This window comes from Oncorhynchus tshawytscha, linkage group LG08 (genome assembly GCF_018296145.1).
Source record: "Oncorhynchus tshawytscha isolate Ot180627B linkage group LG08, Otsh_v2.0, whole genome shotgun sequence".
Taxonomy (NCBI): Eukaryota; Metazoa; Chordata; class Actinopteri; order Salmoniformes; family Salmonidae; genus Oncorhynchus; species Oncorhynchus tshawytscha.
In genome coordinates this window covers 4,418,704-4,446,700 of record NC_056436.1, presented here as the reverse complement: position 1 = coordinate 4,446,700, position 27,997 = coordinate 4,418,704, and the positions used below count along the sequence as shown (strand labels likewise).

The window sequence follows — 27,997 nt, the reverse complement described above, 5'->3', positions numbered from 1 at the left end:
GGTCATTCAGTTTGTGTGTTACATCAATAGCTATTTTTTGCCGTTAGTTTTGACAGCTATTTTGTTTAATTCTAATTTGTATTGTTTCCTTTGTCAATATAACAATACAATTAGATTAGACCAATCAGGAAGGTGATAAACATACATAGTAGAATACAATACACAAGATAGAAGGAAACTAACTTTTCATATTCCACCCACACGCACGCATGCACACACACACACTTCCACGCACGCATGCGCGCGCACACACACACCTCCACACACACGCACGCATGCACACACACACACTTCCACGCACGCATGCGCGCGCACACACACACCCTCCGCAGCTCTGTGCCTGATTGCTTCTATAAGTGATTTTTTTTTCAGGGCCCCAGGTGCAGGGTTCACTGGGTACCCTGTATGTTGCATTGGTACACTACACTGAGAGACAGCTGAGTCTCGTCCACAGACAAGAGTCAGAGAGGTTCCTCTCCTGTCTTCCCTGAAGCCTTCAGCCTCTACATCAACCATCAACACTGCATGGCCAAATGAAGAAGGTACTGAGAGACAGCTGAGTCTGGAGGGTAGGGGTCTATACCTGAAGCCTTCAGCCTCTACATCAACCATCAACACTGCATGGCCAAATGAAGAAGGTACTGAGAGACAGCTGAGTCTGGAGGGTAGGGGTCTATACCTGAAGCCTTCAGCCTCTACATCAACCATCAACACTGCATGGCCAAATGAAGAAGGTACTGAGAGACAGCTGAGTCTGGAGGGTAGGGGTCTATACCTGAAGCCTTCAGCCTCTACATCAACCATCAACACTGCATGGCCAAATGAAGAAGGTACTGAGAGACAGCTGAGTCTGGAGGGTAGGGGTCTATACCTGAAGCCTTCAGCCTCTACATCAACCATCAACACTGCATGGCCAAATGAAGAAGGTACTGAGAGACAGCTGAGTCTGGAGGGTAGGGGTCTATACCTGAAGCCTTCAGCCTCTACATCAACCATCAACACTGCATGGCCAAATGAAGAAGGTACTGAGAGACAGCTGAGTCTGGAGGGTAGGGGTCTATACCTGAAGCCTTCAGCCTCTACATCAACCATCAACACTGCATGGCCAAATGAAGAAGGTACTGAGAGACAGCTGAGTCTGGAGGGTAGGGGTCTATACCTGAAGCCTTCAGCCTCTACATCTACCATCAACACTGCATGGCCAAATGAAGAAGGTACTGAGAGACACACATTGAACCAGTTAGAGAAAGTATACGTGGTAAGGTTGGCTTGAATTAAATAACTATTTTGGTGAAATAAAACAGTTTTAACCCTTTTCCCTCAGGGGAATTGACCTATATGGACAGGGACAAATTGAAATGTTTCTAACAGAAGATGCAGAGTTAGTCCACTTGTCCAGTAGTACATTCCTCTCTTCTGGTACCAGAACATGCCAGTCTTGGTGGTGTTGTCTTGAACATAACTTAGATTGACGCGTTTCCCCAACTTTACCAGGAGGCTGCTTCAGAGACAGGCCTTTAGAAGGGGAATACAAACATGAGTTAAACCTTGAGAAACGCATTCATGAGTTATGCATAGCACAGAATATAAGATAATGATCAGATATTATCATAGTGGACAGGTACACAGGTTGTCAATGGGAATATTTTCACAAGAGGGAATCAGAAGAACTAACATGATGTCACTCATCACAGTCAGTCAGAGAGGAGGAAGTCACATGATGAAAGACACTTTAATTATATATATTTTTTAATGTAACCTTTATTTAACTAGGTCAAGTCGGTTAAGAACAAATTCTTATTTACAATGACAGCCTACCCTGACCCGGACAACACCGGGCCAATTGTGCGCTGCCCTATGGGACTCCCAAATCACAGCCAGGTTGTGATACAGCCTGGATTCAAAGGGTGTCTGTAGGGATGCCTTAGCACTGAGATGCAGTGCCTTAGACCGCTGCTCCACTCTTTTGATGTAAAGAGTATTTTAACAACCCATTCATCTGTGTTTGAGGCATAAGGGTGCATGTCATTATGGCAAAATAGTATGTGTTCTAATGACTTACCTTGTTGATTAAAGGACAAATAAAATTATACGATTAAATACGCTAAAAAAAAAAAAAAAAAAAATATATATATATATATATATATATATATATATATATTTGTAAAGTTGTAGTCGTGGGAGTTAGCCACATTCTCCATAAGGGCACGCTAACAGTCCGTCAACAGAAGCGCCCCCTGGCGGAGATGGGGCTGAGGGAGAGAGAAGACATATCTGACTACTTCTAAGAAAAGATGAACAACAACCAGCTAAAACAGTTGTACTTTTTTTTTATACACGTAATACATTGGTTTATGTTTGAAACATCTGCTGTATCGGTCCACAAAGTCAGAGAAGAAAAGTAAACAGAGAAAGAATGCAGATTTTGTACGTGGCACGTTTACGTGGCGTGAACAATGAGCGTTACCCGGAAGTGCTACATTTGGCAGAAACATTTCGAGCTAGATAGCTATAAAGAATAATAGCTAAGTGCAGTTAGTTTTGCTCAAAAATTATTCAAAAATAAATAAAATAGCTACATTGAAGAGTACGATATGGGCAATACACTTTCTAGAGATGACAACGTGTCAACTGTAGGCAACAATACTTTGTGAGGGAAGATAGTTAGCCTAGCAGGCTATCTAATTTTGCTAACGTTACAGTAGCTACTACTAGATGATGTTTAGATTTCTGCAAAAGTAAGAAACATATTAGCTAGATTGACATGATTACATAAACAACCGTGTTCAATGTCAACGCCGTAGTGGTTAAATCGTAGAGTTATTTAGCAGAACTGACCACATGGCTGTTTAGACCTCTGTGCAGATAGTTTTAGTTATCTATCATTGCTGCGAAGGTGTTTCTTGTGATCAATGATTGTTTGACATTTTAGTCATTAAGTATAAGAGCGACTTACAATTCATGAATTTGTTTTAAGATAGTTAGGTGAGACGACACATCACGTTAAATTTTCCCCCAACAAAGTATTTATCACCAAAGGCAGTGCTAGTGGGAAAAGAGAAGTACCATTTGATTTATAGTTATTTTTTATACTTGGCGTTATCTGTCTAGAAATCAAGCTTGCCAACCTATCTATCTAGTCAGTTTCTGGATTCAGACTAGTCTGTTTACCGCTCTAGCTACCACTTTCCAATAGTCAGGCTAATTGTTGCATAGCAAAGCACAGCTGCAATTATGTCTATGGACGACTTCACTTCGATCAGCCTGCTGTCCCTGGCAATGCTAGTGGGATGTTATGTGTCTGGAACCATTCCTCTGGCTGTCAACTTCTCAGAGGTGAGTAGCACTCAAACTTTGCTGATTGACATAATTAAACTTGAAGTGGAGTCTTCAGCTGAAGTCCTTAGCTACTGAGATTACTATGCATATAAAGGCACACATTTCGCTACACTCGCATTAACATCTGCTAACCATGTGTATGTGACATAAGATTTGATTTTAGTGTATCGATCAGACTGTTCTAACCGTCACATGCAATTCTACATCTTCAGTGCTGTTAGCTAGCCTAATAATTGCTATTCCGAGGCCAAAGTTAATGTGTTGACTCACCCCTCCCCTGTCCTGGTTGTCCTGCTGATGAACCCCCCCTGTCCTGGTTGTCCTGCTGATGAACCTCCCTGTCCTGGTTGTCCTGCTGATGAACCCCCTGTCCTGGTTGTCCTGCTGATGAACCCCCTGTCCTGGTTGTCCTGCTGATGAACCCCCCTGTCCTGGTTGTCCTGCTGATGAACCTCCCTGTCCTGGTTGTCCTGTTGATGAACCCCCTGTCCTGGTTGTCCTGTTGATGAACCCCCCTGTCCTGGTTGTCCTGCTATGAACCCCCCCCTGTCCTGCTGATGAACCCCTCTGTCCTGGTTGTCCTGTTGATGAACCCCTCTGTCCTGGTTGTCCTGTTGATGAACCCCCTGTCCTGGTTGTCCTGTTGATGAACCCCTGTCCTGGTTGTCCCCCTGTCCTGGTTGTCCTGTCCTGATGAACCCACCTGTCCTGTTGATGAACCCCCTGTCCTGGTTGTCCTGTTGATGAACCCCTCTGTCCTGGTTGTCCTGTTGATGAACCCCCCCTGTCCTGGTTGTCCTGTTGATGAACCCCCTGTCCTGGTTGTCCTGTTGATGAACCCCCTGTCCTGGTTGTCCTGTTGATGAACCCCCTGTCCTGGTTGTCCTGTTGATGAACCCCTCTGTCCTGGTTGTCCTGTTGATGAACCCCCTGTCCTGGTTGTCCTGCTGATGAACCCCCCCCTGTCCTGTTGATGAACCCCCTGTCCTGGTTGTCCTGTTGATGAACCCCCCTGTCCTGGTTGTCCTGCTGATGAACCCCCTGTCCCCTGTGAACCCCCTGTCCTGATGAACCCCTCTGTCCTGGTTGTCCTGTTGATGAACCCCCCTGTCCTGGTTGTCCTGTTGATAAACCCCCCCTGTCCTGGTTGTCCTGCTGATGACCCCCCCCCTGTCCTGGTTGTCCTGCTGATGAACCCCCTGTCCTGGTTGTCCTGTTGATGAACCCCCCCTGTCCTGGTTGTCCTGTTGATGAACCCCCCCTGTCCTGGTTGTCCTGTTGATGAACCCCCTGTCCTGGTTGTCCTGTTGATGAACCCCTGTCCTGGTTGTCCTGTTGATGAACCCCTGTCCTGGTTGTCCTGTTGATGAACCCCCCTGTCCTGGTTGTCCTGCTGATGAACCCCCCTGTCCTGGTTGTCCTGCTGATGAACCCTCTGTCCTGGTTGTCCGGTCCTGCAGGAGAAGCTGAAGCTGGTGACGGTCCTGGGAGCAGGGCTGCTGTGTGGTACTGCCCTGGCTGTCATCATCCCCGAGGGGGTCCATGCCCTGTATGAGGAGGTCCTGGAGGGTGAGACTCAATCTGCATACCAAATGGAACCCTATTCCCTTTATACTGGTCCAACGTTAGCTAGCTCTGGTCCAACGTTAGCTAGCCCTGGTCCTATGTTAGCTAGCCCTGGTCCTATGTTAGCTAGCCCTGGTCCAACGTTAGCTAGCCCTGGTCCAACGTTAGCTAGCTCTGGTCCAACGTTAGCTAGCTCTGGTCCAACGTTAGCTAGCCCTTGTCCAACGTTAGCTAGCTCTGGTCCAACGTTAGCTAGCTCTGGTCCAACGTTAGCTAGCTCTGGTCCAACGTTAGCTAGCTCTGGTCCAACGTTAGCTAGCTCTGGTCCAACGTTAGCTAGCTCTGGTCCAACGTTAGCTAGCTCTGGTCCAACGTTAGCTAGCTCCAACTGGCTCCAACGTTAGCTAGCTCTGGTCCAACGTTAGCTAGCTCTGGTCCAACGTTAGCTAGCTCTGGTCCAACGTTAGCTAGCTCTGGTCCAACGTTAGCTAGCTCTGGTCCAACGTTAGCTAGCTCTGGTCCAACGTTAGCTAGCTCTGGTCCAACGTTGCTCTGGTCCAATGTTGCTCTGGTCCAATGTTAGCTAGCTCTGGTCCAATGTTAGCTAGCCTTAGTCCAACGTTGCTCTGGTCCAATGTTAGCTAGCTCTGGTCCAATGTTAGCTAGCTCTGGTCCAATGTTAGCTAGCTCTGGTCCAACGTTAGCTAGCCCTGGTCCAATGTTAGATAGCTCTGGTCCAACGTTAGCTAGCTAGTCTCAGTCTCTACTGTCTGGGTTAGGGTCTCAGTCTCTACTGTCTGGGTTAGGGTCTCAGTCTCTACTGTCTGGGTTAGGGTCTCAGTCTCTACTGTCTGGATTAGGGTCTCTGTCTCTACTGTCTGGGTTAGGGTCTCGGTCTCTACTGTCTGGGTTAGGGTCTCTGTCTCTACTGTTAGGGTCTCAGTCTCTACTGTCTGGGTTAGGGTCTCGGTCTCTACTGTCTGGGTTAGGGTCTCAGTCTCTACTGTCTGGGTTAGGGGTCTCTACTGTTGGGTCTCAGTCTCTACTGTCTGGGTTAGGGTCTCAGTCTCTACTGTCTGGGTTAGGGTCTCTGTCTCTACTGTTAGGGTCTCAGTCTCTACTGTCTGGGTTAGGGTCTCAGTCTCTACTGTCTGGGTTAGGGTCTCTGTCTCTACTGGGTTAGGGTCTCAGTCTCTACTGTCTGGGTTAGGGTCTCTGTCTCTACTGTCTGGGATAGGGTCTCAGTCTCTACTGTCTGGGTCTCAGTCTCTACTGTCTGGGTCTCAGTCTCTACTGTCTGGGTCTCAGTCTCTACTGTCTGGGTCTCAGTCTCTACTGTCTGGGTCTCTGTCTCTACTGTTAGGGTCTCTGTCTCTACTGTCTGGGTCTCAATCTCTACTGTCTGGGTCTCTGTCTCTACTGTTAGGGTCTCTGTCTCTACTGTCTGGGTCTCAGTCTCTACTGTCTGGGTCTCAGTCTCTACTGTTAGGGTCTCTGTCTCTACTGTTAGGGTCTCTGTCTCTACTGTCTGGGATAGGGTCTTAGTCTCTCTCTCTCTGTGTAGGTGTGCACCACGCCCCTGGCCAGGTGGAGGGGGTGGAGGTGTCCCAGCCCAAGGAAGGTGTGGATGTAGCTCTGGGGGTCAGTGGGGAGCACAGCCACGATCACCTCCATGCCTACATCGGGGTTTCTCTGGTCCTGGGGTTCGTCTTCATGCTGCTGGTCGACCAGATAGGAAGCGCCCACGTACACAGCAGTGCTGACGGTCAGTCTACACACACACACACACACACAGCAGTCAGTGCTGACGGTCAGTCTACACACACACACACACACACACACACACACACACACACACACACACACACACAGCAGTGCTGACGGTCAGTCTACACACACACACACACACACAGCAGTGCTGACGGTCAGTCTACACACACACACACACACAGCAGTCAGTGCTGACGGTCAGTCTGGACACACACACACACACACACACACACACACACACACACACACACACACAGCAGTGCTGACAGTCAGTCTACACACACACACACACACAGCAGTGCTGACAGTCAGTCTACACACACACACACACACAGCAGTGCTGACAGTCAGTCTACACACACACACACACACAGCAGTGCTGACAGTCAGTCTACACACACACACACACACAGCAGTGCTGACAGTCAGTCTACACACACACACACACACAGCAGTGCTGACAGTCAGTCTACACACACACACACACACAGCAGTGCTGACAGTCAGTCTACACACACACACACACACAGCAGTGCTGACAGTCAGTCTACACACACACACACACACAGCAGTGCTGACAGTCAGTCTACACACACACACACACACAGCAGTGCTGACAGTCAGTCTACACACACACACACACACACACACAGCAGTGCTGACAGTCAGTCTACACACACACACACACACAGCAGTGCTGACAGTCAGTCACACACACACACACACACAGCAGTGCTGACAGTCAGTCTACACACACACACACACACACACACACACAGCAGTGCTGACAGTCAGTCTACACACACACACAGTGCTGACAGTCAGTGCTGACAGTCACACACACACAGCACACACACACACAGCAGTGCTGACAGTCAGTCTACACACACACACACACACAGCAGTGCTGACAGTCAGTCTACACACACACACACACACAGCAGTGCTGACAGTCAGTCTACACACACACACACACACAGCAGTGCTGACAGTCAGTCTACACACACACACACACACACACAGCAGTGCTGACAGTCAGTCTACACACACACACACACACAGCAGTGCTGACAGTCAGTCTACACACACACACACACACAGCAGTGCTGACAGTCAGTCTACACACACACACACACACAGCAGTGCTGACAGTCAGTCTACACACACACACACACACAGCAGTGCTGACAGTCAGTCTACACACACACACACACACAGCAGTGCTGACAGTCAGTCTACACACACACACACACACAGCAGTGCTGACAGTCAGTCTACACACACACACACACACAGCAGTGCTGACAGTCAGTCACACACACACACACACACACAGCAGTGCTGACAGTCAGTCTACACACACACACACACACACACAGCAGTGCTGACAGTCAGTCTACACACACACACACACACACACAGCAGTGCTGACAGTCAGTCTACACACACACACACACACACACACAGCAGTGCTGACAGTCAGTCTACACACACACACACACACACACACACACAGCAGTGCTGACAGTCAGTCTACACACACACACACACACACACACACACAGCAGTGCTGACAGTCAGTCTACACACACACACACACACACACAGCAGTGCTGACAGTCAGTCAGTCACACACACACACACACACACAGCAGTGCTGACAGTCAGTCTACACACACACACACACACACAGCAGTGCTGACAGTCAGTCACACACACACACACACACACACACACACACACACAGCAGTGCTGACAGTCAGTCAGTCACACACACACACACACACACACAGCAGTGCTGACAGTCAGTCTACACACACACACACACACACACACACACACACACAGCAGTGCTGACAGTCAGTCACACACACACACACACACACACACACACACAGCAGTGCTGACAGTCAGTCTACACACACACACACACACACAGCAGTGCTGACAGTCAGTCTACACACACACACACACAGCAGTGCTGACAGTCAGTCTACACACACACACACACACAGCAGTGCTGACAGTCAGTCTACACACACACACACACACAGCAGTGCTGACAGTCAGTCTACACACACACACACACACAGCAGTGCTGACAGTCAGTCTACACACACACACACACACACACACAGCAGTGCTGACAGTCAGTCTACACACACACACACACACACACACACAGCAGTGCTGACAGTCAGTCTACACACACACACACACACACACACACACAGCAGTGCTGACAGTCAGTCTACACACACACACACACACAGCAGTGCTGACAGTCAGTCTACACACACACACACACACAGCAGTGCTGACAGTCAGTCTACACACACACACACACACACAGCAGTGCTGACAGTCAGTCTACACACACACACACACACAGCAGTGCTGACAGTCAGTCTACACACACACACACACACACAGCAGTGCTGACAGTCAGTCTACACACACACACACACACACAGCAGTGCTGACGGTCAGTCTACACACACACACACACACAGCAGTGCTGACGGTCAGTCTACACACACACACACACACACACAGCAGTGCTGACGGTCAGTCTACACACACACACACACACAGCAGTGCTGACGGTCAGTCTACACACGCACACACACACAGCAGTGCTGACGGTCAGTCTACACAGCAGTGCTGACACACACACACACACACACAGCAGTGCTGACGGTCAGTCTACACACACACACACACACACAGCAGTGCTGACGGTCAGTCTACACACACACACACACACACACACACACACAGCAGTGCTGACAGTCAGTCTACACACACACACACACACACACACACACAGCAGTGCTGACAGTCAGTCTACACACACACACACACACACAGCAGTGCTGACAGTCAGTCTACACACACACACACACACACAGCAGTGCTGACAGTCAGTCTACACACACACACACACACACACACACACACAGCAGTGCTGACGGTCAGTCACACACACACACACACACACAGCAGTGCTGACAGTCAGTCTACACACACACACACACACACAGCAGTGCTGACGGTCAGTCTACACACACACACACACACAGCAGTGCTGACGGTCAGTCTACACACACACACACACACAGCAGTGCTGACGGTCAGTCTACACACACACACACACACAGCAGTGCTGACGGTCAGTCTACACACACACACACACACAGCAGTGCTGACGGTCAGTCTACACACACACACACACACACACACACACACACACACACACAGCAGTGCTGACGGTCAGTCTACACACACACACACACACACAGCAGTGCTGAGTGCGGTCAGTCTACACACACACACACACACACACACACACAGCAGTGCTGACAGTCAGTCTACACACACACACACACACACACACACACACAGCAGTGCTGACAGTCAGTCTACACACACACACACACACACACACAGCAGTGCTGACAGTCAGTCTACACACACACACACACACACACACACACACACACACAGCAGTGCTGACGGTCAGTCTACACACACACACACACACAGCAGTGCTGACGGTCAGTCTACACACACACACACACACACAGCAGTGCTGACAGTCAGTCACACACACACACACACACAGCAGTGCTGACGGTCAGTCTACACACACACACACACACACAGCAGTGCTGACGGTCAGTCTACACACACACACACACACACACACACACACACAGCAGTGCTGACGGTCAGTCACACACACACACACACACACACACAGCAGTGCTGACGGTCAGTCTACACACACACACACACACACAGCAGTGCTGACGGTCAGTCACACACACACACACACACACAGCAGTGCTGACGGTCAGTCTACACACACACACACACACACACAGCAGTGCTGACGGTCAGTCTACACACACACACACACACACAGCAGTGCTGACGGTCAGTCTACACACACACACACACACACACAGCAGTGCTGACGGTCAGTCACACACACACACACACACACACACACACACAGCAGTGCTGACGGTCAGTCTACACACACACACACAGCAGTGCTGACGGTCACACACACACACACACACACACACAGCAGTGCTGACGGTCAGTCTACACACACACACACACACAGCAGTGCTGACGGTCAGTCTACACACACACACACACACACACAGCAGTGCTGACGGTCAGTCTACACACACACACACACACACAGCAGTGCTGACGGTCAGTCTACACACACACACACACACACAGCAGTGCTGACGGTCAGTCTACACACACACACACACACACAGCAGTGCTGACGGTCAGTCTACACACACACACACACACACAGCAGTGCTGACGGTCAGTCACACACACACACACACAGCAGTGCTGACGGTCAGTCTACACACACACACACACACAGCAGTGCTGACGGTCAGTCACACACACACACACACAGCAGTGCTGACGGTCAGTCTACACACACACACACACACACACACACACACACACACACACACACACAGCAGTGCTGACGGTCAGTCTACACACACACACACACACACACAGCAGTGCTGACGGGTCAGTCACACACACACACACACACACACAGCAGTGCTGACGGTCAGTCTACACACACACACACACACAGCAGTGCTGACGGTCAGTCTACACACACACACACACACACACACACACACACACACAGCACACACACACACACAGCAGTGCTGACGGTCAGTCTACACACACACACACACACACAGCAGTGCTGACGGTCAGTCTACACACACACACACACACACACAGCAGTGCTGACGGTCAGTCTACACACACACACACACACACAGCAGTCAGTGCTGACGGTCAGTCACACACACACACAGCAGTCAGTGCTGACGGTCAGTCTACACACACACACACACACACACACACACACAGCAGTGCACACGGCAGTCTACACACACACACACACACACACACACAGCAGTGCTGACGGTCAGTCTACACACACACACACACACACACACACACACACACACACACACACACACAGCAGTGCTGACGGTCAGTCTACACACACACACACACACAGCAGTGCTGACGGTCAGTCTACACACACACACACACACACAGCAGTGCTGACGGTCAGTCACACACACACACACACACACACAGCAGTGCTGACGGTCAGTCACACACACACACACACACACACAGCAGTGCTGACGGTCAGTCTACACACACACAGCAGTCAGTGCTGACGGTCAGTCTGACGGTCACACACACACACACACACACACACACAGCAGTGCAGTGCTGACGGTCAGTCTACACACACACACACACACACACACACACACACACACAGCAGTCAGTGCTGACGGTCAGTCTACACACACACAGCACACACACACACACACACACACAGCAGTCAGTGCTGACGGTCAGTCTACACACACACACACACACACACACACACACACACACACACACACACACACACAGCAGTCAGTGCAGCACGGTCAGTCTACACACACACACACACACAGTCAGTGCTGACGGTCAGTCTACACACACACACACACACAGCAGTGCAGTCTACACACACACACACACACAGCAGTCAGTGCTGACTGTCATTCTACACACACACACACACACACAGCAGTGCACACACACACACACACACACAGCAGTCAGTGCTGACGGTCAGTCTACACACACACACAGCAGTCAGTGCTGACGGTCAGTCTACACACACACACACACACACACACACACAGCAGTGCTGACGGTCAGTCTACACACACACACACACACACACACACACACACACACACACACACACACACACACACACACAGCAGTGCTGACTGTCAGTCTACACACACACACACACACACACACACACACACACAGCAGTGCTGACGGTACACACACAGCAGTCAGTCTACACACACACACACACAGCAGTGCTGACGGTCAGTCTACACACACACACACACAGCAGTGCTGACGGTCAGTCTACACACACACGCACACACAGCAGTGCTGACGGTCAGTCTACGCACACACAGCAGTGCTGACGGTCAGTCTACATACACACACACACACAGCAGTGCTGACTGTCTGTCTGTCTCTGTCTGACTGACTGACTGACTTGGTGTCTGTCTGTCTGATTTGGTCTGTCTGTCTGATTTGGTGTGTGTGTGTGTCTGTCTGTCTGACTGATTGTGTGTGTCTGTCTGTCTGACTGATTGTGTGTGTCTGTCTGTCTGACTGATTGTGTGTGTCTGTCTGTCTGACTGATTGTGTGTCTGTCTGTCTGACTGATTGTGTGTCTGTCTGTCTGACTGATTGTGTGTGTCTGTCTGTCTGACTGATTGTGTGTGTCTGTCTGTCTGACTGATTGTGTGTGTCTGTCTGTCTGACTGATTGTGTGTGTCTGTCTGTCTGACTGATTGTGTGTGTCTGTCTGTCTGACTGATTGTGTGTGTCTGTCTGTCTGACTGATTGTGTGTGTCTGTCTGTCTGACTGATTGTGTGTGTCTGTCTGTCTGACTGATTGTGTGTGTCTGTCTGTCTGACTGATTGTGTGTGTCTGTCTGTCTGACTGATTGTGTGTGTCTGTCTGTCTGACTGATTGTGTGTGTCTGTCTGTCTGACTGATTGTGTGTGTCTGTCTGTCTGACTGATTGTGTGTGTCTGTCTGTCTGACTGATTGTGTGTGTCTGTCTGTCTGTCTGACTGATTGTGTGTGTCTGTCTCTGTCTGACTGATTGTGTGTCTGTCTGTCTGTCTGTCTGTCTGTCTGTCTGACTGATTGTCTGACTGATTTGGTGTGTGTGTCTGTCTGTCTGACTGTCTTGGTGTGTGTGTGTCTGTCTGACTGACTGATTTGTGTGTGTGTGTGTCTGACTGATTTGGTGTGTGTGTGTCTGTCTGTCTGACTGTCTTGGTGTGTGTCTGTCTGACTGACTGACTTGTGTGTGTGTGTGTGTGTCTGTCTGTCTGACTGATTTGGTGTGTGTGTGTCTGTCTGTCTGACTGTCTTGGTGTGTGTGTGTGTGTGTCTGTCTGTCTGACTGACTTGGTGTGTGTGTGTCTGTCTGACTGACTGACTTGGTGTGTGTTGTCTGTCTGACTGACTGACTTGGTGTGTGTGTGTGTCTGTCTGACTGTCTTGTGTGTGTGTGTCTGTCTGACTGACTGTGGTGTGTGTGTGTGTGTTTGTCTGTCTGACTGTCTTGTGTGTGTGTGTGTCTGTCTGACTGATTTGGTGTGTGTGTGTGTCTGTCTGTCTGACTTGGTTTGTGTGTGTGTGTGTGTGTGTCTGTCTGACTGATTTGGTGTGTGTGTGTGTCTGACTGACTGACTTGGTGTGTGTGTGTTTGTCTGACTCTGACTTGGTGTGTGTGTGTGTGTGTGTGTGTGTGTCTGTCTGTCTGATTTGGTGTGTGTGTGTGTTTGTCTGTCTGACTGATTTGGTGTGTGTGTGTCTGTCTGACTGATTTTGTGTGTGTGTGTGCCTGTCTGACTGATTTGGTGTGTGTGTGTGTCTGTCTGACTGATTTGGTGTGTGTGTGTGTGTCTGCCTGACTTGGTGTGTGTGTGTGTCTGTCTGATTTGGTGTGTGTGTGTCTGTGTCTGATTTGGTGTATGTGTGTCTGTCTGTCTGATTTGGTGTGTGTGTGTGTGTGTCTGTCTGACTGATTTGTGTGTGTGTCTGTCTGACTGATTTGGTGTGTGTGTCTGTCTGACTGATTTGGTGTTTGTGTCTGTCTGACTGATTTGGTGTTTGTGTCTGTCTGACTGTCTTTGACTGTGTGTGTGTGTGTGTGTGTGTGTGTGTGTGTGTCTGTCTGACTGATTTGGTGTGTGTGTGTGTCTGTCTGACTGATTTGGTGTGTGTGTGTGTGTGTCTGTCTGACTGACTTGGTGTGTGTGTGTCTGTCTGTCTGATTTGGTGTGTGTGTGTCTGTGTCTGATTTGGTGTGTGTGTCTGTCTGACTGATTTGGTGTGTGTGTGTGTGTGTCTGTCTGACTGATTTGGTGTGTGTGTGTGTGTCTGTCTGACTGATTTGATGTGTGTTCAGATCCAGAGTCTGCGAGGGTTGCCAGCTCAAAGATCACCACCACCTTGGGACTAGTGGTCCATGCAGCAGGTAAGATGGCTTCCTGATACAGTGTTTCAGACCAACATGTTTTAGGAAGAAGAGACAGTGGAAGTCATTGGAGGCTTGTAGCTGGATTCTGCATCCTATCTACTGTACGTACTGTATGTGGATTGTCAATTATTTTGGGTGTATATTCTGTTTTATTCAGTAGGTCAACTTTCTGGTACATATACACTGACTATACTAAACATTAGGAACACCTTCCTAGTATTGAGTTGCACCCCCCCCTCCCCCGTTTTGCCCTCAGAACAGCCTCAATTAGTCTGGGAACGGACTCTACAAGGTGTCAGGAGTGTTCCACAGGGTTTCTGGTCCATGTGGTCTCCAATGCTTCCCACAATTGTTGTCAAGTTGTCTGGACCATTCTTGAAACACACAGGAAACTGTTGAGTGTGAAAAACCCAGCAGCGTTGCAGTTCTTGACACAAACCGGTGCTCCTGACACCTACTACCATACCCCGTACAAAGGCACTTCAATATGTTGTCTTCCCCATTCACCCTCTGAATGGCACACATACACAATCCATGTCTCAATTATCTCAATGCTTAAAAATCCTTATTTAACCACCTGTCTCCTCCCCTTCATCTACACTGATTGAAGTGGATTTAACAAGTGACATCAATAAGGGATCACAGCTTTCACCTGGATTCACCTGGATTCACCTGGTCAGTCTGATAGGGTTGAATGGCAGGAACCCGGTTACTGGGATTTACTGCCCAAAACCACTCCCTTTTTACGGGATAAATAACTGAGAGAAACGGATTAAAATTATTATTATAAATGATGTATGTGAACAGCATGGTGTGAAATGGAACTGTTAAATGAGGGAGGGACAGGCAGACCGTCTCAGTGTGGAGGACAGGCAGACCGTCTCAGTGTGGAGGACAGGCAGACCGCCTCAGTGTGGAGGACAGGCAGACCGCCTCAGTGTGGAGGACAGGCAGACCGCCTCAGTGTGGAGGACAGGCAGACCGCCTCAGTGTGGAGGACAGGCAGACCGCCTCAGTGTGGAGGACAGGCAGACCGCCTCAGTGTGGAGGACAGGCAGACCGTCTCAGTGTGGAGGACAGGCAGACCGTCTCAGTGTGGAGGACAGGCAGACCGTCTCAGTGTGGAGGACAGGCAGACCGTCTCAGTGTGGAGGACAGGCAGACCGTCTCAGTGTGGAGGACAGGCAGACCGTCTCAGTGTGGAGGACAGGCAGACCGTCTCAGTGTGGAGGACAGGCAGACCGTCTCAGTGTGGAGGACAGGCAGGAGGGAGGACAGGCAGACCGTCTCAGTGTGGAGGACAGGCAGACCGTCTCAGTGTGGAGGGAGGGACAGGCAGACCGTCTCAGTGTGGAGGGAGGGACAGGCAGACCGTCTCAGTAAGGAGGACAGGCAGACCGTCTCATTATGGAGGGAGGGAGAGGCAGACCGTCTCAGTGTGGAGGGAGGGACAGGCAGACCGTCTCAGTGTGGAGGGAGGGACAGGCAGACCGTCTCAGTGTGGAGGGAGGGACAGGCAGACCGTCTCAGTGTGGAGCAGTAGTTCACACTGCCTGTAGACCTATCATCTCATCATTGTAACTTTTTTTATTGAGACAGTTCGGTCTACATTTGCTCCAGCATAGCCTACACTACATTAATATAAAGAACGAATGCTCGTCTAATTTCCCCAACTTTAGAGCAAGTATTCTTAATGTTTTGTACAGTGTGCTGGGTAAATAAAGGTGATTCTGATCTTCCAGCTGACGGCGTGGCTCTCGGAGCAGCGGCTTCAACTTCCCAGACCAGTGTTCAGCTCATTGTCTTTGCGGCCATCATGCTTCACAAGGTACAGTGACCGTTCATCTTATCTGCCATCTTGTGTTTTCAGCGGTCCGTCTCAGCGTGGATGTAATGATAATGTGTTGTTTAACAGCCTCCTTCCTTCCATATCGGATCCTCTTTAAACACAACGTGACGTGCCCCACCCACCCCTGTTGAGAAAAGCCTGCCAAGTTGATGGCACTAGGACTTAGTTAAACCAATTCAACTCGGTTTTCAAGTAACTGCCTACATAATCGAAGCATTTCAGTGAATTCCTTATGCATAGTATATTGAAAGCTTCCGTACAGGTATGAACATCCCTGGGAAATGAACTGAACTGAATGACTTACCGACCTGTAGCTTCCATCATCGTGACGTGCTTCTAGAGCAGGCCTGGACAATTATTTTCCACGGATGGCCACATTTAGAGTATATTTTTACCATCGTTAACCAGAATCATCCGTCGTGTGTATGACTGACAGATATATATATCTACTGTAAATCACATCCAGATAGGCTACTTATTTTATTGGTTTAACATGCACAGAAATAAACCACATCCATGTTCTCCTTTTGGTAGGTATTTTCATGATTTAACATGGAATGAACTACATGGAGGGAAAAGTACACTGTGCATTCAGGATCACGGACAGAGGCCCAATCTGCCTGTGCAACAAGGTCATTAACCAAAAAAAGCCCATTTTAAATTGATTTGAAAACCTGGAAAACACTAGCTATTCAGGACCACGGACAGAACTCTTAACGGGTATGAACAAAAACGCAAGAAAGAGAGATGGCGAGCTCAACATTTACGTTTAAACTACTCAACCAGTGTGACAAGTGAAGTGACCATCCTACCGATCCTCGACGATGTCATTTACAAATTAGCCTCCAATACCCTACTCAACAAATTGGATGCAGTCTATCACAGTGCAATCCGTTTTGTCACCAAAGCCCCATATACTACCCACTATTGCGACCTGTACGCTCTCGTTGGCTGGCCCTCGCTTCATTCTCGTCGCCAAACCCACTGGCTCCATGTCATCTACAAGACCCTGCTAGGTAAAGTCCCCCCTTATCTCAGCTCGCTAGTCACCATAGCATCACCCACCTGTAGCACGTGCTCCAGCAGGTATATCTCTCTGGTCACCCCTAAAACCAATTCTTCCTTTGGCCGCCTCTCCTTCCAGTTCTCTGCTGCCAATAACAAACTGGAAACACTTATCTCCCTCACCAGTTTTAAGCACCAGCTGTCAGAGCAGCTCACAGATTACTGCACCTGTACATAGCCCATCTATAATTTAGCCTAAACAACTACCTCTTCCCCCTACTGTATTTATTTATTTATTTTGCTCCTTTGCACCCCATTATTTCTATCTCTACTTTTGCACATTCTTCCACTGCAAATCTACCATTCCAGTGTTTTACTTGCTATATTGTATTTACTTTGCCACCATGGCCTTTTTTTTGCCTTTACCTCCCTTATCTCACCTCATTTGCTCACATCGTATATAGACTATAGATTTGATTTGATTTGATTTGATTTGACTTGTTTCTACTGTATTATTGACTGTATGTTTGTTTTACTCCCAAGTGTAGCAGCAGTGATGTGTACTTCTCCTGATGGTCGTCTGATAGGGAACAGACTAGTAGTGTCAGAAGGTCATCTGATAGGGAACAGACTAGTAGTGTCAGAAGGTCATCTGATAGGGAACAGACTAGTAGTGTCATCTGATAGGGAACAGACTAGTAGTGTCAGAAGGTCGTCTGATAGGGAACAGACTAGTAGTGTCAGAAGGTCATCTGATAGGGAAGAGACTAGTAGTGTCAGAAGGTCATCTGATAGGGAAGAGACTAGTAGTGTCAGAAGGTCATCTGATAGGGAAGAGACTAGTAGTGTCAGAAGGTCATCTGATAGGGAACAGACTAGTAGTGTCCGAAGGTCATCTGATAGGGAACAGACTAGTAGTGTCATCTGATAGGGAACAGACTAGTAGTGTCAGAAGGTTGTCTGATAGGGAACAGACTAGTAGTGTCAGAAGGTTGTCAGATAGGGAACAGACTAGTAGTGTCAGAAGGTCGTCTGATAGGGAACAGACTAGTAGTGTCAGAAGGTCATCTGATAGGGAACAGACTAGTAGTGTCATCTGATAGGGAACAGACTAGTAGTGTCAGAAGGTTGTCTGATAGGGAACAGACTAGTAGTGTCAGAAGGTCGTCTGATAGGGAACAGACTAGTAGTGTCAGAAGGTCATCTGATAGGGAACAGACTAGTAGTGTCAGAAGGTCGTCTGATAGGGAACAGACTAGTAGTGTCAGAAGGTCGTCTGATAGGGAACAGACTAGTAGTGTCAGAAGGTCGTCTGATAGGGAACAGACTAGTAGTGTCAGAAGGTCGTCTGATAGGGAACAGACTAGTAGTGTCAGAAGGTCATCTGATAGGGAACAGACTAGTAGTGTCATCTGATAGGGAACAGACTAGTAGTGTCAGAAGGTTGTCTGATAGGGAACAGACTAGTAGTGTCAGAAGGTCGTCTGATAGGGAACAGACTAGTAGTGTCAGAAGGTCGTCTGATAGGGAACAGACTAGTAGTGTCAGAAGGTCGTCTGATAGGGAACAGACTAGTAGTGTCAGAAGGTCGTCTGATAGGGAACAGACTAGTAGTGTCAGAAGGTTGTCTGATAGGGAACAGACTAGTAGTGTCAGAAGGTCGTCTGATAGGGAACAGACTAGTAGTGTCAGAAGGTGTCTGATAGGGAACAGACTAGTAGTGTCAGAAGGTTGTCTGATAGGGAACAGACTAGTAGTGTCAGAAGGTCGTCTGATAGGGAACAGACTAGTAGTGTCAGAAGGTCGTCTGATAGGGAACAGACTAGTAGTGTCAGAAGGTCGTCTGATAGGGAACAGACTAGTAGTGTCAGAAGGTCATCTGATAGGGAACAGACTAGTAGTGTCAGAAGGTCATCTGATAGGGAACAGACTAGTAGTGTCATCTGATAGGGAACAGACTAGTAGTGTCAGAAGGTTGTCTGATAGGGAACAGACTAGTAGTGTCAGAAGGTTGTCAGATAGGGAACAGACTAGTAGTGTCAGAAGGTCATCTGATAGGGAACAGACTAGTAGTGTCATCTGATAGGGAACAGACTAGTAGTGTCAGTAGGTCGTCTGATAGGGAACAGACTAGTAGTGTCAGAAGGTCATCTGATAGGGAACAGACTAGTAGTGTCAGAAGGTCATCTGATAGGGAACAGACTAGTAGTGTCATCTGATAGGGAACAGACTAGTAGTGTCAGAAGGTCATCTGATAGGGAACAGACTAGTAGTGTCATCTGATAGGGAACAGACTAGTAGTGTCAGAAGGTCGTCTGATAGGGAACAGACTAGTAGTGTCAGAAGGTCATCTGATAGGGAACAGACTAGTAGTGTCAGAAGGTCGTCTGATAGGGAACAGACTAGTAGTGTCAGAAGGTCGTCTGATAGGGAACAGACTAGTAGTGTCAGAAGGTCGTCTGATAGGGAACAGACTAGTAGTGTCAGAAGGTCATCTGATAGGGAACAGACTAGTAGTGTCAGAAGGTCGTCTGATAGGGAACAGACTAGTAGTGTCGTCTGATAGGGAACAGACTAGTAGTGTCATCTGATAGGGAACAGACTAGTAGTGTCAGAAGGTGGGTGAGATTGTTGTCTTCTACTTGGTGGGTCAGGAGGAGTCATTTTCCCTTAAAGGCTTTGACAAGGTTGTACATCTGATGTGTAAAAAGGCCCTTCCCTTGTAGTTTGGAGTTCAGTTCATTCATGAGGCCATGATGTCCACTGGGAAGGCAAAATCAACCAACCATTCTTCATCTTGCAGTTGAGGGAAATCCACATTTTCTTTTCATTTGAAAAAAACTCAGCAATCTCCGACTTCAGGTGCCACACCCTTTTAAGCACCTTCCCCAAACTCAGCCATCTCCGACTTCAGGTGCCACACCCTTTTAAGCACCTTCCCCAAACTCGGCCATCTCCGACTTCAGGTGCCACACCCTTTTAAGCACCTTCCCCAAACTCAGCCATCTCTCATGTTTGTGTGGTAGGGGAGATCTGCATTACCCGACTCTGTCTCTTCCCGACAGTGAGACAAACTGTCTGTGGTTTAAAGATTTTGCTCATTTTCATTTGGCTTTCAAAGAGGCCCAATCTGCCTGTGCAACAAGGCCCATCTGCTAGAGCAACAAGGTCATTAACCAAAAAAGCCCATTTTAAATTGATTTGAAAACCTGGAAAACACTAGCTATTCTGTTAAGATTGTATGGAAGTGTATATAACTGTACACAAACTTTAATTAGACTTTTAATCGGGAAAGTATTCAGACACCTATTTCCTCATGTTACGTTAGTTTTATTAAAAAAAATAGATTAAATAAAACATTTTCCTCATCCATCTACACACAATACCCCATAATGACATCACAATACCCCATAGTGACATCAGAATAACATCACAATACCCCATAATGACATCACAATACCCCATAATGACATCACAATACCCCATAATCACATCACAATACCCCATAATGACTTCACAATACCCCATAATCACATCACAATACCCCATAATCACATCACAATAACCCATAGTGACATCACAATACCCCATAATGACATCACAATACCCCATAATGACATCACAATACCCCATAATCACATCACAATACCCCATAATCACATCACAATACCCCATAATCACATCACAATACCCCATAATCACATCACAATACCCCATAATGACATCACAATACCCCATAGTGACATCACAATACCCCATAATCACATCACAATACCCCATAATCACATCACAATACCCCATAATCACATCACAATACCCCATAATCACATCACAATACCCCATAATCACATCACAATACCCCATAATGACTTCACAATACCCCATAATCACATCACAATACCCCATAATCACATCACAATACCCCATAATCACATCACAATAACCCATAATCACATCACAATACCCCACAATCACATCACAATACCCCATAATCACATCACAATAACCCATAATGACATCACAATACCCCATAGTGACATCACAATACCCCATAATCACATCACAATACCCCATAATCACATCACAATACCCCATAATCACATCACAATACCCCATAGTGACATCACAATACCCCATAATCACATCACAATACCCCATAATCACATCACAATACCCACAATCACATCACAATACCCCATAATCACATCACAATACCCCATAATCACATCACAATACCCCATAATCACATCACAATACCCCATAATCACATCACAATACCCCATAATCACATCACAATACCCCATAATCACATCACAATACCCCATAATCACATCACAATACCCCATAATCACATCACAATACCCCATAGTGACATCACAATACCCCATAGTGACATCACAATACCCCATAATCACATCACAATACCCCATAATCACATCACAATACCCCATAATCACATCACAATATCCCATAATCACATCACAATATCCCATAATGACATCACAATACCCCATAATGACATCACAATACCCCATAGTGACATCACAATACCCCATAGTCACATCACAATACCCCATAATCACATCACAATACCCCATAATCACATCACAATACCCCATAATCACATCACAATACCCCATAATCACATCACAATACCCCATAATCACATCACAATACCCCATAATCACATCACAATACCCCATAATCACATCACAATACCCCATAATCACATCACAATACCCCATAATCACATCACAATACCCCATAATCACATCACAATACCCCATAATCACATCACAATACCCCATAATCACATCACAATACCCCATAATGAAATCACAATACCCCATAATGACATCACAATACCCCATAATCACATCACAATACCCCATAATCACATCACAATACCCCATAATGACATCACAATATCCCATAATGACATCACAATACCCCATAATGACATCACAATACCCCATAGTGACATCACAATACCCCATAATCACATCACAATACCCCATAATCACATCACAATACCCCATAATGACATCACAATACCCCATAATCACATCACAATACCCCATAATCACATCACAATAACCCATAATCACATCACAATACCCCATAATGAAATCACAATACCCCATAATGACATCACAATACCCCATAATGACATCACAATACCCCATAATGAAGAAGCGAAAAACTGTTTTTTTTATACATTTTTGCACATTTAATTACAAAGAAAAAAAACATCTTATTTTCAGACTCTTTGCTATGAGACTCGAAATGGAGCTCCGGTGTGTCCTGCTTCTGATGGTGATGGGGAGTCCCATAGGGTGGCGCACAATTGGCCCAGTATTGTCCGGGTCTGGCCGTCATTGTAAATAAGAACAAATTCTTAACTGACTTGCCTAGTTAAATAAAATAAATAAAAGAAGTATGGCAATTTGGCAGCCGGGAGAAGGGCATTCTAATGATTATTTTCAGCACAACGGCTTTGACCGCAAGGAATGGATCTTTTTTTTTAGGCCGCTGGGAAATTTGAAGCACTACACACTGCCCTTACCCACCTGGATAAAAGGAATGCATATGTGAGGATGCTGTTCATCGACGACAACTCGGTCTTTAATACCATAGTGCCCTCTAAACTCACCACAAAGCTCATGGCCCCTGGGACTGAACTTCCTCCCTATGCAACTGTCCTGGACTGGACTTCCTCCCTATGCAACTGTCCTGGACTGGACTTCCTGTCTATGCAACTGTCCTGGACTACTTCCTCCCTATGCAGCATTACTACCTCGACACTGATTCTCAACACGGGGGCCCCACAAGGGTGAAATCCTGTACTCCCAGTACACCCATGACACAGTTCCAACTTTAAAAAAACATTTATTTTTATTTAACTGGGAGGAGGTAGATACTCTGACAGCGTGGTGCCAGGTCAACATCTTCACCCTCGACCTCAGCAAAACAAAGGAGAGGATTGTGGACTTCAGGAGGAACCATGTCGGGCTCGCCCCCATTCTCATCAACGGGGGTAATTCAAAAGGCATTCGCACATCTGAGCGATCTTTTTTTGCAGGTGCTTGATAACAGTTGAATAAAATGAGAGAAAATAAGAAACCCGCACACTGCTTTTGATAGTAACACTGCTCTTGTTTTACATATTGACCTCATGGCCCTCGTCAAGCTTCTTCCCCCCTTAAGTTCCTCTGCGAACACGTCTCCGAGGAGCTGAAATATCAAACCACACTGACATCGTGGCGAAGAAGGCAGGACAGCGACTACTCAAGATCAGGATGCTGAAGAAATGTGTTCTGTCCCTGAGGGCCGTCGGTGTTGTTCAGGGGCTGTTGCTACAGTAACTCCACCATCGCAGACCGCATGGCGCTACAGAGAGTGGAACGCTCAGCCCAACGCTCCATTGCTCACCGCCTGCCCTCCACTACATCACCAGGTGTCGCTGGAAGGCCAAGAAGATCATCAGGGACTTCAACCACCCGAGCACAGGCCTGTTCTCCCCGCTTCCATCACTCAGACATGGGCAGCGCAGGAGCATCATGTCAGACTGGCCAATAGTTTCTTCCCTCAGACCATCAGACTGCTGAATAGCCACCACTAGTCAGCTCCCTAATCCACCTACTCTCCTGATTTACAAATCCTTATTTAACCTGTCTCCTCCCCTTCATCTACACTGATTTGAAGTGGATGTAACAGGTGACATCAATTAGGGATCATATCTTTCACCTGGATTGACCTGGTCAGTCTGTCATGGAAAGAGCAGCTGTTCTTAATGTTTGTACACACCATCTATATTTGTAGGTGTGTCTGTTCTCTGTAATTCCTCTCCTAATTAAACCCTGTCTCTTTCGTTCCCCCCAGGCCCCAGCAGCTTTTGGCCTGGTCTCCTTCCTGATGCATGCTGGCCTGGAGAGGAATCGGATCCGTAAACACCTGCTGGCCTTCGCCCTGGCAGCACCTGTCCTCGCCATGGTTACCTTCGTAGGACTCAGCCAGGTCAGTTGGTTGTCTATGATCTCTTCCAATACCCCACTACCTTTTCTCCCCACTACCACCTCCCCAATACCCCTTCTCCCCACTATCACTACCCCCCTCCCCAATACCCAGCCAACCCCCTCCCTATTCTAACTACCCCAATTGTTTTGTCCTCTCTACCTCCAGAGCAGTAAAGAGGCACTGTCCAACGTGAACGCGACAGGCGTGGCCATGCTGTTCTCTGCCGGGACCTTCCTGTATGTTGCCACCGTACATGTTCTGCCTGAGGTGGGCGGGACCGGACACAGCCACTCCCCCACACCGGGGAAGGAAGCAGCGAAGGGACTGGGCAAGGTGGAGGTTGGGGCTCTGGTTCTGGGCTGTCTGCTACCGCTGGTGCTGTCTGTGGGACACCACCACTAGACACACACCGCTAGTAGACACAGAGGAGACCAAGGGGAGGAGAGGAAAGGAGGGATGTAAGAGAGGAAGAGTGGGTTTAGAGGGAAAGCAGCCTAACAGACATCTCTATCACACATCTCAAATGTCTTATGTACCTGTTCTATTGATGGACTTCTGATTTGGTTGGATTGCGGTTGTTGTGTCCTCGTTGCCGGGACAACGACCTGCGGGTGGAATCGGAACCGCGCTGGACAACACAAAGGGATGATGATGATGATGATGTCATAACCATAGTAATAAGGACCTCCCACTTGTTCAACACTCTAAAGGAAGTCCTATCTGCTGATACTGATGACAAGACTGCTACCATGGTTCCTGCTTCTTTTAAGCAGACATTTATTTTTCTATTTTTTTTGGGGGGGGGTGGGGGGGTCTCTCTAGGTAGGCTTTACAGACAGCAGGGGAGTTGGTCATTGTTGTATCCTGTTTCAGTGCTACAAATGAACTGTCAACTCCTGAACTAATGTTAATGTACCTGCTTTTGTTTTGTTGCTGAGGACTGGGCTGTGAGAAATGAAGAGATATTTGTGCCATCTTGCAGTAAAAGTAAAGGTTTTAAAGTGATTTTTCACTCTCACTTTGTGCTACGTTGAGTTTGCACTCTGACACACGGTGTTCTTACTGTGAGATGAAATGTAGTCTATATTTAAATTCTTGCTAGTGCAATCAGTAACTAATTAGAAGTTTACATGTGAGTAGTTGCACTTCTATGACTTTTGGCTTGATCTATAGGCTATTTATTAATCTACCGTACTGTTAAAGGACATTGGACATCTGAGAGACATGTTGTCTATAAGACTGCTGTCCACAGACTCTGTTGTTGACTCTGTTGGGTAAACAGCTTGAAGGATGACTGTCTTGCTTCAGCCTCACAATGGAAGCCCCAGGACTAGCCTCTAAATTATACACCGTAATGGAAGCCCTGGTCCCAGGACCAGCCTCTAAATTATACACCGTAATGGAAGCCCTGGTCCCAGGACCAGCCTCTAAATTATACACTGTAATGGAAGCCCTGGCCCCAGGACCAGCCTCTAAATTATACACTGTAATGGAAGCCCTGGTCCCAGGACCAGCCTCTAAATTATACACCGTAATGGAAGCCCCAGGACCAGCCTCTAAATTATACACTGTAATGGAAGCCCCAGGACCAGCCTCTATACACCATAAAATCTAAACTTATATCAACCCATGAATTACCCTGCTTTCTGTCACGTTTGGTTTAAAATGTGGTTCTCTTCAGACCTGTTTTCCTGAGTGATTGCAGGATAGCTACTGGTCTACTTGATGGCAATTAGACTGGGTACCGGTCTACTTGATGACAAGTAGACTGGGGACTGGTCTATTTGACGGTGGTAGACTGCGTACTGGTCTATTTGACGGTGGTAGACTGGGTACTGGTCTATTTGACGGTGGTAGACTGGGTACTGGTCTACTTGATGGCAAGTAGACTGGGTACCGGTCTACCTGATGACAAGTAGACTGGGGACTGGTCTATTTGACGGTGGTAGACTGGGTACTGGTCTATTTGATGGTGGTAGACTGGGTACTGGTCTATTTGATGGTGGTAGACTGGGGACTGGTCTATTTGATGGTGTTAGACTGGGGACTGGTCTACTTGACAGTGGTAGACTGGGTACTGGTCTATTTGATGGTGGTAGACTGGGGACTGGTCTATTTGATGGTGGTAGACTGGGGACTGGTCTACTTGACAGTGGTAGACTGGGTACTGGTCTATTTGATGGTGGTAGACTGGGTACTGGTCTATTTGACGGTGGTAGACTGGGTACTGGTCTATTTGATGGTGGAGGACTGGGTGATTTTAGGGTACATGACATTAGGCATTGTTCAGTGAGTAGTCAGACCAATAGATGCATTATAATGAATTCTGAACTGAGGGACCAGTAATATGGAGTGTAGACCAACAGACAGTCACCGGTAGATGTTCAGACTGATAGCTTTGTCTGGATCACCTAGTGTCTGTCTGTGAAGAGGGACTTAGTTATTTGCATTTGGGTCAAACAAAACAGCAGTTCTGACGTAATGACTTTAGTTTTTTTTTTTTTTTTTTTTTTTCAATTTGCTTTTAATTTATCTTCTGTCCTTTTATCAATGTTATAAAATCTCAGCAATAAGCATGTTAATTTTGTGAGATCTGGTGTCCGTGTCTACCCACACAGAGTTATCCATGATATTGATCAGGTGGTTGAGTGACATCTCTAACAATTGAAAGAGATGCCACTCAATGCCCCTATTCGATCAAATAAACCACACGTTGAAAATAAGCCTTACGTTTTTTGTTTTTTTTAAACCAAATTTAACCATTAAGCTCTGTACAAAACCTCTTGGTTTAGTGAGTGAAACATTTTATACGAAGCTGGAGAAGACAGATTTTGGGCCCAGTTATCTCTCTCTCTTCTCTTCTTCTGTGGTTGTGGAGGTGGTTGTGGAGGTGGTTGTGGAGGTGGTTGTGGAGGTGGTTGTGGAGGTGGTTGTGGAGGTGGTTGTGGAGGTGGTTGTGCGCGCAGTACCTTCAGCTGCAGACTGTTTTTTTAAAAATTCATGATATTTCATGGAACCAAACTAAGTCTGTTCTAAAGGGATATCCTCCCTACTGGTTCTTAGTGAATTGTGGATCTCTTGAAGCCTCTTGATTCTAGTCGAAAGACGTGTGTGTGTGTGTTTGTGTGAGTGTGAAAGAGGAGAGAGTTGAGGGGCATCAGGGGTTAGCAGTAGACATCATGCTTCGGGGATTGTCATGTGATCATTCCATAAGGAGTCTGACATTTTTCCATCTGTTGCAAACTGTGTTTTTATGATTTATTTAAATAAATAAAACTGAATGGGT

The 27,997-nt window shown here is 47.4% G+C and overlaps 1 protein-coding gene across 1 annotated transcript; it reads left to right on the top strand.

Annotated features, from left to right (window-relative positions):
- The first annotated feature begins 2,248 nt into the window (after positions 1–2,248).
- Positions 2,249–27,997, top strand: LOC112222581 (zinc transporter ZIP9). The gene is made up of 7 exons (XM_042325097.1): positions 2,249–3,336; positions 4,800–4,908; positions 6,470–6,670; positions 14,769–14,837; positions 16,583–16,668; positions 24,577–24,711; positions 24,877–27,997. The coding sequence occupies exons 1-7, from the start codon at positions 3,235–3,237 to the stop codon at positions 25,111–25,113; spliced, it is 939 nt and encodes a 312-aa protein (XP_042181031.1). The 5' UTR covers positions 2,249–3,234; the 3' UTR covers positions 25,114–27,997.